This window comes from Aplidium turbinatum, chromosome 17 (assembly GCF_918807975.1).
Source record: "Aplidium turbinatum chromosome 17, kaAplTurb1.1, whole genome shotgun sequence".
Lineage (NCBI taxonomy): Eukaryota > Metazoa > Chordata > Ascidiacea > Aplousobranchia > Polyclinidae > Aplidium > Aplidium turbinatum.
Window position 1 is genome coordinate 8,933,171 of NC_137488.1, and position 21,273 is coordinate 8,954,443.

General features: G+C 37.7%; 1 protein-coding gene across 1 annotated transcript; it reads left to right on the plus strand.

Moving 5' to 3' along the window:
- Positions 1-2,993: 2,993 nt before the first annotated feature.
- LOC145786666 (stabilizer of axonemal microtubules 5-like) lies at positions 2,994-20,501 on the plus strand. The gene is made up of 7 exons (XM_082598375.1): positions 2,994-3,024; positions 6,219-6,732; positions 8,019-8,178; positions 8,497-8,722; positions 9,020-9,138; positions 15,573-15,768; positions 19,570-20,501. Exons 2-7 carry the CDS (start codon positions 6,251-6,253, stop codon positions 19,839-19,841), a joined length of 1,455 nt encoding a protein of 484 aa, XP_082454501.1. The 5' UTR covers positions 2,994-3,024; positions 6,219-6,250; the 3' UTR covers positions 19,842-20,501.
- The last annotated feature ends 772 nt before the right edge of the window (positions 20,502-21,273 follow it).

Here is a 21,273-nt window from a genome sequence, read left to right on the forward strand (position 1 = left end):
AACAATGCATTGTAGCCTACAACTGTTGGTTAGATTATGGCGCAATCAGGATGGTAGCGAAAGAGCATAAGCAGTCATCTAGTCAGCCACCACCCCATCACAGTAAATCTAACTACACATTCATACACACTAGTGTGCGGAGGCAGGCACACTACTTCATTGAATAAAAAGGGTTCGCCACTGAGATTGAAAAACAACTGCTGTTGGTTTGAATCTGCATTCTAAAACTGAGTAAGCCGAGGATGAAGATTCAAACCAGCGACCAAGAATTAACCAACGACCAATAGGCCTAAGTGATTGTGTGCTATAATAGGCTACAGCACTTGCGAAAGTTTTCCTGAAATAACGGGGAAAAACGTGAATACCACCACCGAATTGCACCAATTTTTATGTAAAGCATACAAAAACAGGGCAATTTGATAACTGTAGAGAACAAAGAGTAAAAGTACGATATGATAATATACTGTAAAGGTAAGTTATCCTTTGTATTGAGCACTTAAGGTACGCATGTATATTCATGTAACAGTTGATTTTTGACATTTTTTTTAAAGCAATGGAACGGTAAATCTTTTATATCGTGTGAAATTTCACTCCACACTTGCACACACAAGAAATGGAATGTTTTTTTGCCAAAGTTTGTTTCAAACCTGGGAAGAAAAAATCTGGTTTTAGCCTTAGGCCTATGTCTTGTATCATGTTGATGTATGTCGTCTAGTTTAACAAAGTAGCCAGAGAAACATGCTGGCAAAAAATTATTTTCGTACTTGAACATGAACTGTGCATATGCCAGCTTTGCAAGGTCACTCACTTTTAATACCTGAAATTTGCTGAATACATGTACGTCGTCGAGGTTTTCCTGTCACCAAACAACACGCTCTAATAAATTTGTTCTGAATCACTTCCACCTTGTGTACTAACGTTTTGTTGGCCCTACCCCAATTAATTATCGAATATTGAAGATTTGATTTAAATAATGAAAAGTAAATTAACCGTAATGTGGATAATGGGACACAGTAGGTATCTGATTTTGTAAGCAATGCCACATACTTTACTCAATTTTGTGCAAAGGTCCGAGATATGGGCGTTCCAGTTCAATCTGTGGTCCATCGTTACTCCAAGATATTTTACTTGATCAGTTTTGTTAATGCTTTGGCCGTTTAAGGTGAGAGAGAACGATTTTGCAACAGGAGGATTTCTACAAATGATCATAAAATTAGTTTTAGTGTAATTAATCGATAATTTATTAGTTCTCATCCATACATCAATCTTTTTTATTTCTTCATTAGCTTGTTGTTCTAGGCAAGTCAAATTATGGTGTGTCATGTTTAGGCTGGTGTCATCCGCAAAAAGAGTGGTCATGAAAGAGAAAGACTATTTAAGAGTTAAGTGAGGCTTCCGTGACGCACCGAGTATTGAACGCGGGCGGTAGAGTGAGGCACCACTCCACTGACGGCTACACCACTCAATACGCCTTAAGTCTTAAGTCGTCGGATAGACCAGTAGGTTACGCATAGTTTGTACATTCCAGCTTGCAATACGAATGGCTGAAGTTTTCTGTTTACTTCTGTCATTTCTTACTTTGTTGTCTGGTGTATGGCATACAACCCACCTAAGCTCTAAGCTAAGCACTACGAGTAAGACTCTCAGCTCCACACACCCAATGAAGCAGGTAAGTCGTGACGGGTCAGCACCTAACTGGCCGGTGGCTGCCCGGCTTAAAGCGGGGGGTAGCTGAACCAGTAGGATTTCGAGGATCCTTTTACGTCAATTTAGCAAAGACTTAGCCTAGGCTATATATATTTAAAAAAGAAATAAAAAAGAGTCAATTAGTCATGTAATTTTGCTTTGTGGGGAGCTGCATATAGTCTACTTGAGAGGTTATTGATATTTTTTATTTACTTTTTGTCTGTGTTATTTTTTTTTCATTACCGGTATCGGAAGGGACGCCTTTCTTTTTACCAGTTACTTTAATGAAATGTCGGCGGCCACTGTATTCTTACTTGTCCACATTCGACAGTCACATTCAAACCAACAACGGCTTGTTTCCAATATCAGAGGTTAATTCTTTTGTTCAAGCCAAGGACTTTCTCTAAGTCTAGCCTACTACAACTAGTCTAAAGTCCAGAATTAAAGCAGTGCACCTGTGTCTTTACATCAATGTCCCTAATCAATGTATACATGTTATTTGATTGATTGATTGAATCTTTATCCTCAGACTAGGAAAGCTTCTTGCAGAGCTTAATCCTGGCAGTTTCGCATACTTGTAAAGGCTTTGAATCACTGACGCAGGCCCGGTCATCGAGATTGACAGAGTGAAGTTTTCGATTGTTGAAGGCTTGTTGTCGGGGAATTATTCCATCCATTAGATGCCGCTGAATGGAGAGCAGCCCTTAACGTGCGTTGCTCAAGCGCACACCCCGAGAGTCGAACCAGCGTCGCTATTGATCTTGAAGTTTCTTCGTTCCAGAAGTGACGCGTTAACCAATTGAGCTATCGGGGCGGGATGGGCGGGCGGACATCGGATATTATTGTGGCATGATGGTTGACTAATGACTATAGATGCTGCTTATGGTTTTTTGATACCATCCTTATTGTGCTATAATAATGGAACATACTTTTATGCAATGTGTTGGTTTGACAATTCCAGTCACTGCGCTTTTTATTTGACACTATCTATAGCCTACAACCTTCCATGCTTACACAAGACTACGGTGTTTCGCACTCTCTGATTGGATGCACACTGCATGTTTTTTGTTTTTGTTTTTTTGCTCGTTTTATTTCGTACTTGAAACAAAAATAATTGACTATACATCCATCCCACTGAAGCAAATCTTATTATACTGTATAATTTATGCAGTATTGATTTGACGAATAAATTTTCACCTTCCAATTTTCAGTATTTTAAAATATCCTTTACCCGTATGAGATCTAGTAATTGCCATGACAATTATATATCATCTTGAAATTAATTATTGGAGTAAAGTGCTGTTTGCTGTAATTACTATCGGCTCCATATCAAAGCAGGTAGGTTGCCCATGTAGTTTCAAAAATACTACATTTGCTAAATTTTAAACTGTAGATATCGACTCTCGAATAAAAACGGATAAATTAAGTTTCTGCATTTGATGTTTAAGGTGTAGGCTAGAAATTCATAGCCTACTCCTACTATAGGCCTAGTTATTTTTCTTGCTGTATTGTGTTCCAGCCAACAAAACAGGAATATCTAAAGAAGGGGATACGAAGGCTTTTATTACGTCTGACAATAGAAGGGCTTTTGTTTATCGTCAAGCCTAATCTGTGTTTATCGTAAAATGACAATTGGCACCGATAGTACTGTACGTAGTTTAATAAATCTTGTTATGAAAGCTTGCATTGCGCTATTAGCATCAGGCCTGGATATTCACAGCATGCTCATGGTTGCTTGTTAATTCAATTACCTATATGCTTGCTTTACATCTAGCCTACTGCAAAGGCTTTGTTAAAAAACAAAAAGCTTACAGGTAACTTTTCAACTGTCTTTGTAAACAAGTATTCTTTAAGTACCTACGGTATGTTCTACGTAACATTTGCTAATTGTCTTCTGTCAGAGTTGCCAGATTTTGAAAAAAAAAGTAGCCAAAAAAGTAGCAAATTTGCTCCCAAAGTAGCCCAATTTATAGCAGGGGGCGCGGGAACTATGTTTTCCAACTTCTGGGGGGCTTCGCCCCCCAGACCCCCGTGAGGCGTTCTAACACTGTCACACTTTTGGATGTCTCTGTTAGGCATACTTCATAACAGAACTGCTTAGCCTCAGTTTTGTCATGTGTTGAGTTTTTTTCACTGAAGGACAAGGTGTACAATCATCATTACACAAATTTAACAAACATACATTTTCATCAAGCCATTCATTCTTATTCCAATTATTACTACATTGATAAGTAAACTATGTAAAAACTGCATGCCAGTCAGTGGAAGAACCTGAAAAAAAATGTTAATTAATAACATACAAGCCGTCAAATGCTCTTGAATGTACAGCTAAAAAACACACATATGAAAAATCAGCTTAACAAACCCAGTGAAATTGCACAAATTACTCTGCTAAATAGCAACAGAGTTACCGGTACAGTAAGGCACGTTCACATCAGGCTCTATCGGGTACAGATTAGATTCTCACCACTTTTTCAGCACACTACTTTTCATCAATCAATCAATCAATCATTTTATTTTTCGTCATTAACGCGTCCGGGAAGCAAGCATTTCAAGCACTTCTGCGTTCTGACTTCTACAGTAAGAGTAAACTGTAAAGACATAGAACGGAGATAACGTAACGCTAGAATGACTAGAAACTCACTCAACCATGTCCCTTGCTACGTCTTGGAAACATGAGAATGCGCTGTAAAATTTGTAAACTACAAATAAATTGTCAGTAGACTGCAAGCGAAACTTACTTTAGTAAGAAATTTCCGATGTAAAAAAGTCGCAATCTTGTTATATTGTCGCCAATCTAAATTTAAAAGTAGCCCAAAAAGTCGCAAGTCGCCAAGCTCAATTTTTTGTCGCAAATCACATATGGAAAGTAGCCCAATTTGCGATAAGTAGCCCAATCTGGCAACACAGTCTTCTGTAGCTCATTGTACCAGCTGCACTACAAAACTTTTCACGATTTTAAAAAGAACCACATGTTTAAAGCACTACAAACTACCGCCCTGGTAGTGTCATGAGAATAAGGTTGTAGGGTTTTTCTTAACTTGTCGTAAATTTTGTTAATAAAAAGAAAATAAAAGGAGAATTTACAAGAATATTGAGAGACTCTAAGTCTCTAATTAAAAAGGATAATTTAGGCTTCTGGCTGTCTAGTCTAGGGGTATGACTTCCTACAAAAAACAAAACGAATTAAATAGAATTAATCATTTTTTATTAAATCAAAGTTTCAAATTTGCTATTCGGGAATTGAAAAATATCTCTAATCAATATAATTTAGTGCGACCGGTGTCAGAAGAGCGACATTCCCCAGTCGTGAATTTTACCTTCTTGTTCTAAAATTCAGTCCGTTTGTTTTGCTAGTCAAATTTCGAATGCCTCTCTTTTTCAATTCCCCGCTTACTTCATAATATACCGGTAGAGCCTTTTCATCAATAACAGCTATCGTAAGAATCAAGGGAAAAGCTATACCGGTTTCATAGTTATGTCGCTTTAGAAATACAGATGTGTTGAGCTAGATTCTGTGTGAGTGGCGTTTGTTAACAGGAAGCTTGACTTATGTTCTATGAGAACGTTAGGTTTTGAATTTGCAGCATTGAAATGCATTTTGCAATACTGATAATTTTCGGTTAAATGTTAAAATATAAATTTGTTAGTTAAAAACATGGTACATGTTACAAGGTAATTGCTGCGAGCCTTCATATTCCCTTCTCTAGATATCCCTGCAACAAAATCAATTGAGCTAGGCCCAGTGATAGGTCATGTGGAAATATCTTACCTGAGCACCAATTGATTTTTCATATATTCAACAAACTAACCTAAAATTGAGATTTCTTGTTTTTAGGTTAGTTTGTTTTTGCTATTTAAAAAATAAATCAGCCTGGTGGGTTGGTTTTGAATCTACATCATCGGACTGACAAAGCCTTGATAGGTTATTTTTGGTAATTTTGCATGCTTTGAGAGGCTTTTGGCGCAGAGCTGGTTACCGAGATTGACAGAGTGAAATTTTCGATTGTTGACGTCTTGTTGCCGAGAATTATTCCAACCATTAGGTATGCTACTGCTGAATAGAGTGCAGTCCTTAAAATGCGTTGCTCAAGCTCACACCCCGAAAGTTGAACCAGCGCCGCTTGATTTTGAAGCTTCTTTGTTCATGAAGTTACGCGCTAACCAACTGAGCTAGATGTAATCTTGTATTTTGAATTGCATATGGATTATGGAGCTACTGTAGTGTTTTGTACTCTTCCTGTCTTGGGAAGTTGCTTCACTTGATTTTTTTTTATAAATGGTATATATTCCTACAATTTATTGGCCAACAACGAAACTAGCCTTGAGCAATTATATAATTTTGTTTTGTGAACTTTTTTTATACAACTGTAAGAGCACTCCAAGTTGTGAAAGTATTGCTTAATAGCAAGCCTTAAAAACTACAACTATCCCACATTGGAAGATTTATGTGGTAAAAAAGCTTTGCGTTTTTCTTCCACTGATTGCTCAACCTTCTCGTGCATATTATACTTTTTCATTTAATTATTCAGGAATTGCATCATCGGAACGGCAAAAAGTAGTGATGACAGCAACCAATTTAATCCCTGCCCAACTGTCTGGCCGAGATTTTCTTCTTGCCTCTCATTACTCGATTTCTAATGATGATCGTTTCATTCCACAATCCTTTAAAAGTGCATTCCACAATGATTATTTGCCACCAGAAGAAAATCTTAAACCACCACCGGCTCGTCCTCCACCGCTAGCACAATTCATGCACAAAGACACTGAAAAAATTAATATGAAAACATCAGAAACTGTGCATGCATATGTTGAAAAGAATTGTGAGCCGCCACATTTCGGAGACAAGTATTCTACTCTTTTTAAAACTCATTTTAAAATGAATTCGGATGCTAAAATTCCTACTTTCCAAACGATGCACGATGATTCTTACAAGCCTCATTTGACTGGGAAAATTGTTAAATCCGATTTTAGCAAATATTGGACAAAAACTTCAATACCACAAGGAGACAGAGAAAAAGCAGATGAACCTATCTCCACTTACAAGTAGGTTTTTGCAGCTTTCACTTATAGACTTTATTGAAATTTTGACATGTGTTTTTGTTTTAGAAAATGTTTATGCTCGGCTTGACAAATGGTTGGTAGGTGGTATAGACAATTCTTTGTGGATTGTGATGGATGACATTGTGAAACTACCATTGATTACATTAATCTTATTGTCTATTCAAAACAAAAAAATCATTTCAAACTAAGTTTCTCAGTGAAAAAATGCCGTTCTGTTTCGTTTTGAAATCAAAACAATTTCGTTTTGTTGTCAACTCAAAACGAAACCCACAAGATATTCAAAACTTAGAAACATGTTTTCACTTACAGTAGATGACTTGGAGACCATTTGTTTTGGTTTTGAATCGGTATCCTTGGACTGACAGGGCCTCGATAGGGTTATTCATGGAAGTTTTGCATACTTGTAGATTAGAAGCTTGTGACGCAGGGCCGGTTGCCGAGATTGACAGAGTGAAGTTTCCGATTGTTGAAGTGTTGTTGCCGGGGAATTATTCCTTTCACTAGGTGCCGCTGAATGGACAGCAGTCCTGAAATGCGTTGCTCAAGCGCACAACCCAAGAGTTAAACCAGCCCAGCTTGATTTTGAAGCTTTTTCGTTCACAAAGTCACGCGCTAATTAACCAACTGGGCTATTGGGGCAGAGTGCAATGTCTTTGCGAATTATTTCTTTGCAAATTTTACAATTATATCGGTTTATGAGTATTTCTGGCAACTATTTTATGAAGAAAGAACTAGAGGCTTCTTATACATGGTTTCTCAGAAGAGTGTTGAGGTTTTCTTGGACTGAAAAAAAAAAAGTAATGACAAAATTTTGGGATTGGCAAAAACAGACAGGAGATTAACAGCAACAGTTAGATGGCTACAGATGTAATTTGTAGGTCATATTCACAGACATAAAGATGAAGAAAGTAGCATTGTTTGACTTAATACAAGGAAAAAGAAGCAGAGGTTGACAAATTTAAACAGCTTGAATGAATTGAGCCACAAACACAACAGTCAAAACTGATGACTTAATACGAGTGTCAAACGACAGAGAAGTTTAGATTATAGGACCATGATCACCAACGCCTGTATTAGTTCAGGCATATCAACATCATAGCAAGAATACAGTAGACTGTGTTAAGTATGTTAATGTATTTCTTTTTAGTACGAAATCTAGCCTTGGCCTACATGAAATACTGTATGAATATAATTTGAAAATAATTTGATACGGGTTTAAAGTAATCGCCCCTTTTTTTAATGAATATAATTTGATGTTAATTTTTTAGGGACGGTTATGTTGCGCATGGGTTGATCCATACGGTTGGACAAAATTCACAGTATGGTTACACAAACACAATTTCTGGAGATAATCAACAACGGTTTTGGACTACTCATGATTCAGCATATGACGGAACTGTAGTGAAGCCAGCTTCACCCTTTCGAAAGGTAACATACGAATAAACATAATGTCCTTGAATTGTGTTGCTCAAGCCCACACGTCGGGAGTTGAACCGTCTTTACTTGCTAAGTTACCATTTCTTCGTTCACGCAGTTGATCGCTTAACCGCTTGCTGTTGGGGCGGACAAGAAAGCTTTGTTCAAAATTTCAAACAAAGCTTAAACCTGGTGTTTTTTACCCATCTTCTTGTATTGTATGCTTTGATTCACAATAAGCCTGGCTGTGGAAACTGTTCATTAGATTTTCTGTTGTTGTTGTCAAAGTATTACCAACATCTTTACCTGCGTTGTTTGTAATCATTTCAGCATACCAAATCTTGTGTTCCGGAAGGCGATAAAGAAAAGATTATCGAACAAACAACGACTATGAAATGTTCTTATCAACCAAACGAAGAAACTGGTCAGTCTGATCCGACCCTGGACGCATACACGAAAATATATTCTACAAACTTTAACTTGGCTGATCGTCACGGGAGATTCGACACGTACAAGAGCACACAAGTGGATTCTTACCAACCCTTGAATGTAGCAGGTTTGTCTGTTGTTGGGACCTCAACCCTCTTGTGTGTGCTCCAAAGTTATTAGGTCTATAACTAATGAAGAAGGTACGATAGTGTGATAAAACACGAGTGTTGCTGATTGCAACGCAATGACAAGGCTCGCAAATTGAGAGTCCATCAAGGTAGACATGGTATGACCTCTATGAAGCCCACCACGTTTGTAGGTTTGTAAGTCATAATTTAATCTTTTGCTGTCACGAGAACTGTGATATCCGAACTGACTTTGACTTAGCAACGTTATCGCATTTTTTCACTGAATGATGTTTCAGATGCAAGGATAAAGCTAGATCGAGATCGAAATGCAAGCCATATCCCTGAAGGAGATTTAGATGATTATCGCTCTCGTCATCGAATCGATTCAAGCGTTTCCAGGTTTTACCATCAACCGGTAGGAGCTTGGTATCAAAAACTGTTCTTGGAGGGTTTTGCAGGCGCCACTGTATTATAGTTATTGTATTTCGGTGTTTCACTTGAATTGTTATTAGTATGCCCGATTGCCCATGGCTACCTAGAGATCGGAATGGCCCGTTTCGGCGAGTCCGATTCGGCTAATCCGATTCGGCTAGGCCGATTCGGCGAGTTCCCTATTCGGCGAGAGCCTTTTTTGGCGAGTGCCCTATTCGGCGAGTTTTTGAAATTTTATTTTTGAAAGGGAATTATCGGGTACCGTAGCCTAACTGTTTTCACATCGTTTTAGCGTCGCTAAACGTGCAGAAAGGAATAAAAATAAAATGTTTAAACTATTAAATTAAAATTCGTCATGTCAGATCAGTTCAGTTGTTTTTATTTCTGACCATCATATTAAAAACAATACACGTCAACATAGCAAAGGTAGAAGCGACAAAACGTGAACGCTAAAACGTGCTTGAATTCGTCATGTCCGTTCAGTTGTTTCTAAGGTAGAAGCGACAAAACGCGAACGTTAAAACGTGCTTGTGACCGAAGTAAGTTATTGAGTTGAAAGAAATTTGACACGGTCGCAACACCTTCAGAAAAATTTAAGATGTGAAGGGAAAATAAAAAAAAGAAAATGTTACAAAAAAAAAATCATGTTTAATGTCTATAAGTTAGTACTTTTGAATAGTTGAAATGATTAGTTTGAATCAACAAATGTGTGGCCTACAGCTTGGATTGAAAGGAAATTATCGGGCACCGTAGCCTAGTTATCCCTACCAGCAAAAATTTGTTCCAAGAACCCAGTTAGCCTAACAGTTTATTTTTACATTGTAGTAACAGAATGAAAAGGCTAACCAAATGTGTGGCCTATCGTTTTAACGTCGCTAAACCTTGAAATCGTGTAGAAAAGAGAACTTTGATGACTAGGATACGTTGCAAGCCTTAAAGCAGCCGGCGGCCATGGCCGCTAAGTAGTGCTTGAATGGCCGCCTGTGCTACCTCCTCCGTCGGCCAAGTTTGGCCGCCGGTTTCTCAATTATTTAATTTCGCAATAGAATGTTCGTGGGTTAAATGTCGAAAATATGTAGTATCAAAGAGTGACGCCGAATTAGGTCAGCGCGTCAGAATCACTACTGTTGTATTGAATATATTCAGCTGCGAGCACCAGCGCTGGAAGTCTTGTTTGCAATTCCCGAATGTTTATTTTAACGAAGTGTTAATCCGAAGTGCTAATTTACATCGGCTGGCGATATTGTCGTTTTTATATCGATTCAATGTTGTCGGACATTAAATCGTTGTTAAAAAGGAGAACTTTGTTAGTTGACATCCGTGGGTAAAACACGTGCCTTCATAATTGAGAAATGTCCCCGCTGTGGGTTAGTAACTTCACACCCTCAATGGTGACATCATAACGATATAAATGGTCAGGTTTTATGAAAGGCGGTATGCAGTGAAACAATTTACTGAGCTGCGAGCAGTTAAAACAATTTAGGGTCGTTAGATGGTCCCGCAATACCGGATTACAATCCCGATAGAGCATTTAATGCGTGGTACAACGATTCTATTGCAGGACGTCGCCCAGACTTCAACAACGCTAAGTGATTATTTTAACATTGTTGCAAGTTTAATGCTATTTACTTGTGCTACCGTTATTGTATTTTGGCCTCCAAGTACGCAGATTTGGCCGCCGAGAAGGAGCTCTCGGTAGGCCACGATGGCTGCCGGAAAAAAACACGAGTTTTAAGGCCTGCGTTGAAACTGAGAAACATTCACAGTAGTCCTTCGATACGTTGCATTTTTAAGATTATGCATTTTTAAGATAATGTATTTAGACGTTGAATCAATGTACAAATAAACTGTTAGGCTAAATGGGTTCTTGGAACAAATCGAAGGGCTTCTGTGAATGTTTCCCAGTTTCAACGTATCCTAGTCAGCAAAGTTCTCTTTTCTACACGATTTCAACGTTTAGCGTCGTTAAAACGATGTTAAAACGGCAATTTCTGCTGGTTGGGATAACTAGGCTACGGTACCCGATAATTTCCTTTCAATCCAAGCTTTTGTTGATCCAAACTAATCATTTTAACTATTCAAAAGTACTAACTTATAGACATTAAACATGATTTTTTTTTGTAACATTTTCTTTTTTTTATTTTCCCTTCATTTGAATACTGAAAAGTTTGGGTGTTCATCAGGACAATTATCGTTTCTAGCACTAGTTGCTACGTTCATCTGATGAAATTGAAAGTAAAATTAACAACAAACAAGATGGTTTATTGCTTCACTGACGTTTCGCGCACCATGACAATGCGCATCCTCAGAGCGAATAACATACAAAATAAAATTTCACCAGGTTATATACTGCAGTGCGATTGAAGGCAAGAAAAAATAAAATAAAACACGCAATATTTAAAAAAATTGGCCAATAATGTGTGAGCGGTTACTTTCCTCGTTAAATTACGTAAAAACTTCCAACAATAGACATAAACTTTCCAACAATAGACATAAAAATTTTTCTGAAGGTGTTGCGACCGTGCCAAATTTTTTTCAACTCAATAACTTACTTCCGTCACAAGCACGTTTTAACGTTCGCGCTTTGTCGCTTCTACCTTTTTCTACACCTTTGCTATGTTGACGTAAATTGTTTTTGATAACAACTGAACTGACATGACGAATTCAAGCACGTTTTAACGTTCGCGTTTTGTCGCTTCTACCTTTGCTATGTTGACGTGTATTGTTTTTCACATGATAGTCAGAAATAAAAACAACTGAACTGACGTAACGAATTTTAATTTAATAGTTAAAACATTTTATTTTTATTCCTTTCTGCACGATTTCAACGTTTAACGATGTAAAAACGGCAATTATAATTAGGCTACGGTACCCGATAATTCCCTTTCAAAAATAAAATTTCAAAAACTCGCCGAATAGGGCACTCGCCGAAAAAGGCTCTCGCCGAATCGGATTAGCCGAATCGGACTAGCCGAATCAGACTCGCCGAATAGTAGCAGACCCCCTAGAGATACGGCCTAATTTGTCACATTTTGCAGAAATTGCCAGATTTTGCCAACTTTGGGCGAATGTTTGCATGAATTTTGTTAAAAAGTATATTTTTACGCTTTCTTTACTGTTTTTCACTGTGTTTCTTTACTGTATATTATTACACAGATGACACAATGGTTTTAACATCCTCAGATGTTGAAAAACAATGACAATTTGATTTTGAAGATTTTAGTCAGACCGTTAATTTTTCAATAACAGTCTGATTGAGCGTTTTTCAACTTACTTTTTCTCATGTGCTACTGTTTTCCCAAGGCAACAAAAAGCTTTTATATCGTTAAGGGACAGCAAAAAATAAAAAAAATCTCAGAAAATGTCACTCAAACACTAGCAGTAGCTGTAATCAAAATCTGCAAAATGTGTCAAATCAGGCCGCGTCTCCAGGTGGCCATGGTATGCCTTGTTTGTATGTGTATTTTTTTTCAACCTAGTTCTAAACTAGCCTATATAATTGATTGAGGAAATAACAATAATCATGCTTTTGTTTGCGCCTATTGCGATAACATACATAACACTGCGATCACAGATGCGATACAACAGACGACAGGAAGCAGCGAAGTGACATATGGTCTTCGAGTCAGCTGCTCCCCTTAGTTTGGCTTGCCAGTGTCTTTGCCGAAACACAGCCGCGTGCTCTGGAGCGGTGTCGAACCCACGTCCTTTCGAACGTCGCGTAGACGTTCTCACCACTCGGTTACGCAGCCGAAAAATCTTTATTCTCGGACTGAGAAAGCTTCTTTTTAGAATTTGGAGTTTCGCATACTTGCAGAGGCTTTGAACCACTGACGCAGGCCCGGTCACCGAGTTTGACAGAGTGAAGTTTCCGATTGGTGAAATATTGTTGTCTGTGAATTATTCCATACACCAGTGGTTCTCAAACTTTTTTTTGTTGCGACGCCTCTGGAAAAGTTTTCTGGACTTGCGACGCACCAGCAAATAAAAGTAAATGAAGAAACTTATGATTAAAGTTTTGTTTATTGATACAACAAAAAGCAATGCATATTATTTAATGTGACGCGTGGGCTTGTTTATTGTCACAAAGTTCATTGAATCTTGAGAGAATTTTTGAACTTGCCACCCGCATTTCTCTTTCACTGTTTAGTGTTTATTCGTGATCGATATTTGGTTTGATCACCGCCAAGGCAGAAAATTTTGCTTTACATAAATACGACGTAGCGAATGGGATAATAATTCGCAGTGCTTTCTTTCACCAAACCTGGATAATCGTCATTTATTGAATCCAAAAATTTGCCGGATTTCCTACTATGAAAGGATCACGAATTCATTCGTAGTTTGAAAAATTTTCCGGGAAGTATTTTGAAAATTTCGACTCGAGCTTGGGCAAATGTAAATAAATATGCTTCGCAAATTTGAAGAGAAGAAAACGCACTTGCAACCTCAACTCTTCACTATTTTCAAACTGAAATAACACCAAGGAAAATGATTCAGAGTTTCCAATTTTTTTTTGAAGGATAGACATCCAATACTACGTTAGGGTATCAGCATAGTGGCAAATTTTTTAGTTAATTGCGGTGTAGGCTAATCAGCTAAGTGCATTGGACACATGTGTTCCAGCGGTCCTCAAAGGGTTAACCTCATTTTTATAATCTTAAACTGAGTTCAGCCAAGAAACGGAACTATTTTGCGACGCTCTTGGAAAAGTGAAACGACGCACCAGGGCGTCGCGACGCACAGTTTGAGAACTACTGCCATACACCAACACCAGTAGCCGCTGAATGGAGACTGGAGAGCAGTCCTTGACATATGTTGCTCAAGCGCACACTTCTAGAATCGAATCAGCGCCGCTTGATCTTGCAGTTTCTTTATTCGTGAAGTAAGGCGCTTAACTGAGCTATAGGGGCTTCAGATCGTAACAATGGTAATTAAGGGAAGATTTCGGTATGTTATTTATTAGCTTAAGCGTAGCCTACTTATAATTGTAAATCGGTAGGGGACACCGTCAGGAACACCATAAACGAAAGTTTAAAAAGAATTTCACGTCTTGCAAGAGCCTTTGTAAATAAGCTTCAAGAAAACTTCCAAATTAAATGGTAAAATGTCAATGAGAATAAACGTTCGTAAGTTTATTTAACCTTGCAAATGACCCCGACACAAAACAAGAAAAGCGCTGAATATAAAAAGACCTCACGTCAGATTTGCCCCTTATGGATGTCTTCTGCTCATGCGGGGAAGAGCCAGTAGTGGATTCAATGGTTCATACCTTCCTAAAACACCGAGGAGATTTTAAAATATTCCGATGTAAACACGTCAATACTACCTAACAATTTAATTAACATATTCAAATGTCGATAGAGGCATGGGGTGTAATGAGCCATGTATGCCAGGTTATAAGGGAAAGTGGGGACGCGTAAAACAGGTTTTCGAAGTTTTACTTATCTTTACCGATCTTTCGATAGTTTTACCGATCTTTTACTGACACTTAGCTATACAAAAGTCCATTTTTTTCGGAAATTTAGTTTTAATTTGATGAATTTGGTCAAATACAAATGCGTATTAAAAATTTTTTTTGACCAACCAAGGTAAAATTGATCAAAATAAACCTAGAAAGAAAGTCCCCCCTGACCCCCTTCCATATTATTTTCATTTTAGAACCTCAATTTTTTCATTGTACATTTTTTCTTTAAATTTCTGCTTTGTTTAAACTCTACTGATTTCCCAAATTTTTTTGGATTCCTTACCGAAGAGAGGAGGCGGTGAGATGGCGCAGCGGATAAGGCGCTCGCTTTCTAATCATGTACTTCTGGTTCGACTACCGGCATAAAGCGATTGTTGAAAACACCGCTCACCTCTACCTAGGGTTTAATAAATTGAGTAAGCGTAGTTGCTGAAGGAAAAGCGGCCGAGAGGAAGGAACTGGCCACCCTACTTTCGTTAGTGCCTAAGGCTTAGTATAATGAGAACGTGATCTTTTTATCCCCCGATGCTTTATTCAAGTATGGGACTCACCGTTACTGAGGAGAGGATTAGGCCACGGTTTCCTTTCAACGTACAGAAAAGTGCGGATATGCGTATACCGGTAATTGAAACGATGAAACCTCAAAGTACAACATTATGGACATGTGTCTTGTGTATTCTACTGAATATAAACTCAACGCAAATTTAGCTAGCAGTTTAACCATGTTTGACTTACATTAGTCAGTTATTTAGTTTTGTTCGGATGCAAAACAAAACGTACATAAAGTAAACGAAAACATTTAATGTACATGAAACGAAAGAGTGCGAAAGACCGCAACTCTGAGCAGGCGTAAGAGGTCTTCGAGTCCACACTCTCTCTCCTTCAAACAGACATTAACTGCGGTAGACTACATAAAGACAAGTAGGCTAAAATAATTTTTGTTTGAATTTCAGTACAATGTTAGCAAGCACGGAGGTTGTGTGGTTTCGGGAGCAGATCAACGCACAGCTAGCCATGTGAAGCTTGGAGAAACAAAATTGGCGTCCAAGCTCTATGATACGACCTGTGATGCCACATATAAAGCTTTTGATGTTCCGGTTTTCATCGCAAATCCTTATCCGAAAAGTGTTGTTCCGCTAAACTATTATGGTAAGGTATTTAGTAATTATTGTTAATTTTATGGTTCAATTATAAAGTCAAAACGCGAATGTTAAATTCACTTACACTGACCTATGAATTCCAAAGTGCAAGCTGCGTAGGTTATAGTTTACATTGTAGTTTAATGTCAACATTTTTTACGCTTAGTGGAGAGAATTTAATACGATTTTCTAACTGTTCCTGTGAAAACCATTTCAATGATGAGATATAGGTGTACATCCATGATTTGAAGTTTTATCAACGTGGGGGTCTACAGAACTATCAGTAGTAGGGTGGCTCATTTTCCTTGATGTTCTTTAAATTTTTTGTCAGTTTGGAATAATGTTCCATTTTGCTCACTGATATTTGTAAACCAAAAAATTTTGTTGGGTTTTGACCTTTGACCCTGGTTCACCCAAGGAGAAATTCTGAATTTTTCTGAAAAATTAGTAAATTTCGAAGTGGTTTAGCAATATCTGAAGAGGGGATTTCTCAAAATTTGACCACGTGATTTTTACGTCACTTCCTCTGTTAACTTCCACATGGAACATCTTCACCCTACTCCAAGTCTGAGAGTCACTAATAGTGCATGCTTTTAGTGTCATTTTAGTTGATTTTACAGCCTTTTCGCAGTCAGTGAATTTATAACACAGACCAACAAAAAAAATTTGGCACAAAAGATGAGAGTCATTATAGAGTATTTCAGGGCACCTGATTCCGAAAATGCACTTAGTTTTTTCGAATTGGCTCTAGTTTTCGAGATATTCGACAATGAAAATATTTTTGAAATTGTTTCTCAAAAGCTCTCAATTAGCAAATCACTTATTTTCAGCCCTGTTTACCATTATGATGTCATAGTTCCACTTGTCTAGCTCAATTGGTTCATATTGCAGGAAAGTACAAAACGCAATTAAGCAAAGGTTGAAATGAACTGTGTTTAACGTAAGGGAGACATAAATATTCAATGAAAACAGTTGTGAATCAGTAGGCCTACATCACAAGAAAAATATCCCGAAAGTCATGTGTTTATGAATGCAGCTTTATATTGAATAGGTAGGCCTACTGAAATGGATACTGTACAAATGAAATTTTATTCTAAAGCGTTTGCTAAGGCCAAGTTTTTGCTGCAAGAAGTTTTTTTCTGGTCTATAAGCTAAATAAATGGCATATAGGCTAATAAAATATGCCTTTGACAAGTAGGATGCTGTACAAACAACCCAGATATATTTTGCTGCATGAGGCAACGCAGAGGAGCAACGCATTCTGCGATAGATACAGCGCTATATAAAAACAAGCATTATTATTACTTTGACATGAAGCTGGGTGATCAAGATAAGTCCTGGGTTCCTCCTATAAAGTATGCAAACATTGCACGCAAACCCGTTTTTGGGCTCAAGGCTAAGAAGTTCAGAAGAAAGCCGTGGCATCACCATGAAAATTGATACTTCTGCACGGTGAGGATGTTCGAAAGAAGTTGGAACATTATGTTTACATGGAGTGTGCAAGGCAGTCATTGCATGGACGTTGCTATTTCTGTTTTTTGTTTGCCCTCTCTAGTTTCAAGTGGTGATTTGCTTGAAACAATAGGAAAACGGGCATGACTGAGAGCAACCTCAATACCTTCAGTAGTGTTTTGGAGCAAGGTCAAGTTTTTTTCTCAAAACCATTTCTACCACCTACTGTAGTAGTTAAAGATTTAGTTATCAAAAGTGGTAGCTGGAATCTTGGCTTCTCATCTCGATCAACATGGCATTCTTGACTCCAAGGCCAAGATTACGTTTTTCCGCAGCAAGGATAAAATTCTAAGCAGCTACTTTACTGAATAACATAACTTTGTATTCTGTAATTATATAAATGGCCTTCATACCTTGACGGGTGTTGCTCAGTAGGCCAATCATAATAAAGAGTTGCGTTTGTTCATCGATAGCGTTGTTTTGCTTATTTGTCTAGTTTGTTAGCAAAACAATGTATGCATTTTGTTTGTACTTAGTAGCTTATACTTAGTAAGTCTGATACTGTTGAAGTCAACAAATATATTAATGCAAAACGAAAGTTATATATTCTACATCTTGTATCCTCAGGCTTACTTCACATCATATTTTGATTGTTACTAGGCCAGTAAACGTTAAATAGCTGTTTGTTTGGGTTGTAATCAACGTGATTGGTTCCAAATAGCGTTTATACAACTCAGAAATGTGCCTGGGATTACTTCCAGTTTTGTCTATGTAATAAACGACACGACGTTAAATCTATAGGGCCTCAAAATTACGAAAAAAATATTTTTGCTGTAACTCAAAAACTAGAGCCAATTCGAGAAAACTTAGTGCATTTTCAGAATAAGGGGCCTCGAAATACCTTAAAATGACTGCCTTTATATAAAAAAAAGTTTTGTTGGCCTGTGAAAATCGATAAACATCGTCAAATGATTCAAGAAACTGAAAGCAGTATATATTTACTACGGTGAAGGGTGCACAAAGAAAATCATGTCTGAAATGTGGTAGAATTCGATATTTTGAGAGTAATACAGGTGTCAGTGTTCATGGAGTTGCTAATTAAACCACTTTGCTTGCTACAAGTTTGTGTTACTGCCTCTTATTGTGTCCATTAAGATGCTAGAGTGCATTAGAAGATAGCTGGTGAGCAGTTTCGGGGATAAGCAAAAATTCGATATTTTTAAAAAATTCAAACCAGGTGAACCAGGGTCAAACGTTAATATTTTTTTGTGAAATTTGGTGTAGGAGATACATTTACCAAAAGGAACAATATTCCAAACTGACGAAAAGTTTAAAAGAAAAAATTTTTTTTTTCGAGATTTTGCGCCAGCCTAATCAGTAGCCTATCAGCCCAGACCGATCTTTAAAAATGTCTTCATCCTCAAGTTATTCAAGTTGGTAACCGCAACCGGCCCTGTGTCAACAGCCTCTACAAATATGTGAAACTACCAGGAATAACCTTTCAGAAGCTTTGTCAGTCCGAGGATAATGATTTAAACCAGAGATGAGCAACTTTTTTGCATTCACGGGACAAATAAATTACTGATAGTGCGGAGGCTGGTTGCAATGATGCTTATTCAATAATAAAATAGGCGAACTTAACTTCAAGTATTTGAACTCATATTTGTTCAATATAAAACATATCCTCATATCATACGAATCTAACCATAATCAAAGCATGCTGCACGTGTGTTTTTGTCGTCTTATTATATCTAAGGACAACTTAAACTTGAATTTGTTTAACCAACTATGCATAGGTAATATTCAAACACAATCAAAATATAAACCAACACAAAAGCCCTGCAAATTGTCTGTCTTAAAACAGAACACGGTTATTTGATGACTAATAAAGTTGATAGTGATGACTCAATCCCCACCCCTGTTTCAATCAATGGAAGATTTGATGCAGTTTGTTGCAAGATAACATCTCAACATTTGGTGACAATTATCATTATGTAGCTTACATTATCAAATGAACTACTGCGTTTGCTTGTTGAAATTTTAACCTTAGGCAGGTTTGCTTCGGGCCTTAATAGGCTACCAACAATCAGGCCCAATCACACTGTAAACTTCAACACAATTCTATCACACAGTTCCAATACTGTACACACACACACAATTATTTTGTCTTTGTACGTGACACTTTAATATAATTTAAACCAACCAAACAAGTTGGCCTATTAGAGAGTGTTAGGAAGAGTTTTGGCGTTGAAGGCCACCGGTTCCAAATATAAGGTAGCCCTTGTATCATCGTGACTTTGCGCGTAGAAAACTCTTTTAGTCTAACCTTATTGGAAGGTTACGATAATTTCTTTATCAGGTGATCTCGAAATAAATTCCACGACGCGCAGTGATTTTACACCAAAGAGACGAAGCGCAAAATGTATTCGCACTGCTCTTGGTAATCTGCAAACAACTCACTTCAACCAGCCTTTGCGCGACGAAAGATATTTCGATACATGCAATAATCTCGATTATACTCCAAAGCAAATAACCAAGCTCCCGGTTGACAAAGGAAAGCTTCAAAGAAGTTCCTTGCCGATAGGAACACTTGGACAATTCATTGAAGGCTGCAATATCGGTTGGGAGTGAAACTGTGCTGGCCACTGAAGATTGACATATTTGAAATTATAGACTGAAAATAATCATTATATTCTTTTGGATATGTTTGTAATAACTTTTTGTATTCAGTCATACAACAGTTCAGTTCCAAAAATTATGGTATAACCCGCAAATTGGTGAAGAGCCTAATTCAAGAAAAACCTGAAGGTGATGCTGTATTGCCTGGCTGATCCACATAAGTTCAATTGACTTTAGATCAACACAGAAAATTATAAATGAGTCAGTCTAGCTGGCAATGACAGTACGTGTTGGATGATATGCAATCTAGCACAAGGACCGCCCTTAGTGCTTAAAACTAAAACCGTGTAATTCTTTGCTGTCTTTTTTTTACCTACTTGAAACTATAGGCTAGCTATCTGTTTGTTTTCAAAAGTATTTTTGCAGTGTTCCTCTTTCTACTTCATACTGTGAGTGTATTTAGAGTACGTAGTTTCAACATATTTATTGATAAGCTTCATGATTGTTGTTTTTTAGCAATAACTTTTTATTTTCTTAGCTGTAGTTTAAGTCGAAGCCATAAACCGTTTTGGATGCAAATATATAGTCTAATGATGTACCGTAGCATGTTTATTCCGACATTCTGAATTTGTGTTGTATTTTAATGCACTTTGTCGATTAAATGTCTTTGTACAAAAAACTGCAGCTTCGAGCTATGAGCAACCTTCTAGTCGCTATTTTTCAAGTTCTGTTCCACCAATCAACTCTTCAAAAAAAAAAAAATACAACTACGGAAACTACCCTACTTAGCTCACAGCCTTCTTCAGCCTAGTCTACAGTACCGTATTATTCAAACAAAGCTGCCTGCATTTCCTACACATCTTACTGCCTTGCTAAAAAGTTCCGATTATTTGTTAAGCGTTAGTCGCAACACTCGCAAGCATCCCAACCTGCTTCGATAACTTAGTTAAGTCTTGAACAAAGAAACTTCAAGATCAAGCGGTGCTCATTTGACTCTGGAGGTGTGCACTGGAGCAACGCATTTGAAAGACAGCTTTCCATTCAGCGGCTACTGGTAGACATAGAAGTAGCGGTGCACAAATATATAACAACTGCGCCAAATAGCCTACAGCCTTAAGTCATAAGTAGAGTAGACAACCGGAAACAGACATTGCAGTCGGCTGCAGCGTGGGTCAGGTGTATGTCGGAAGGCGTACACCGATGCATAGCGCTCAAGTCCGCTTTCCCGCAATGCAGGATAAAGATAAACAAACAAACTTAAAAATATCAACTAACAAAAAATCAGCCGGATCCAATCCGGCTGCTGTTTCTGCCAAAGACTCAGGCTCCTAAAATACTCCGAAACCCCGACTCTTTTTGTAGCTTACATCTGGGCTACCAACCTCGAATCTATAACAAAGGATTAGGCTATGAAGTTTGATTTATCACATTGAGATTCAGGAGG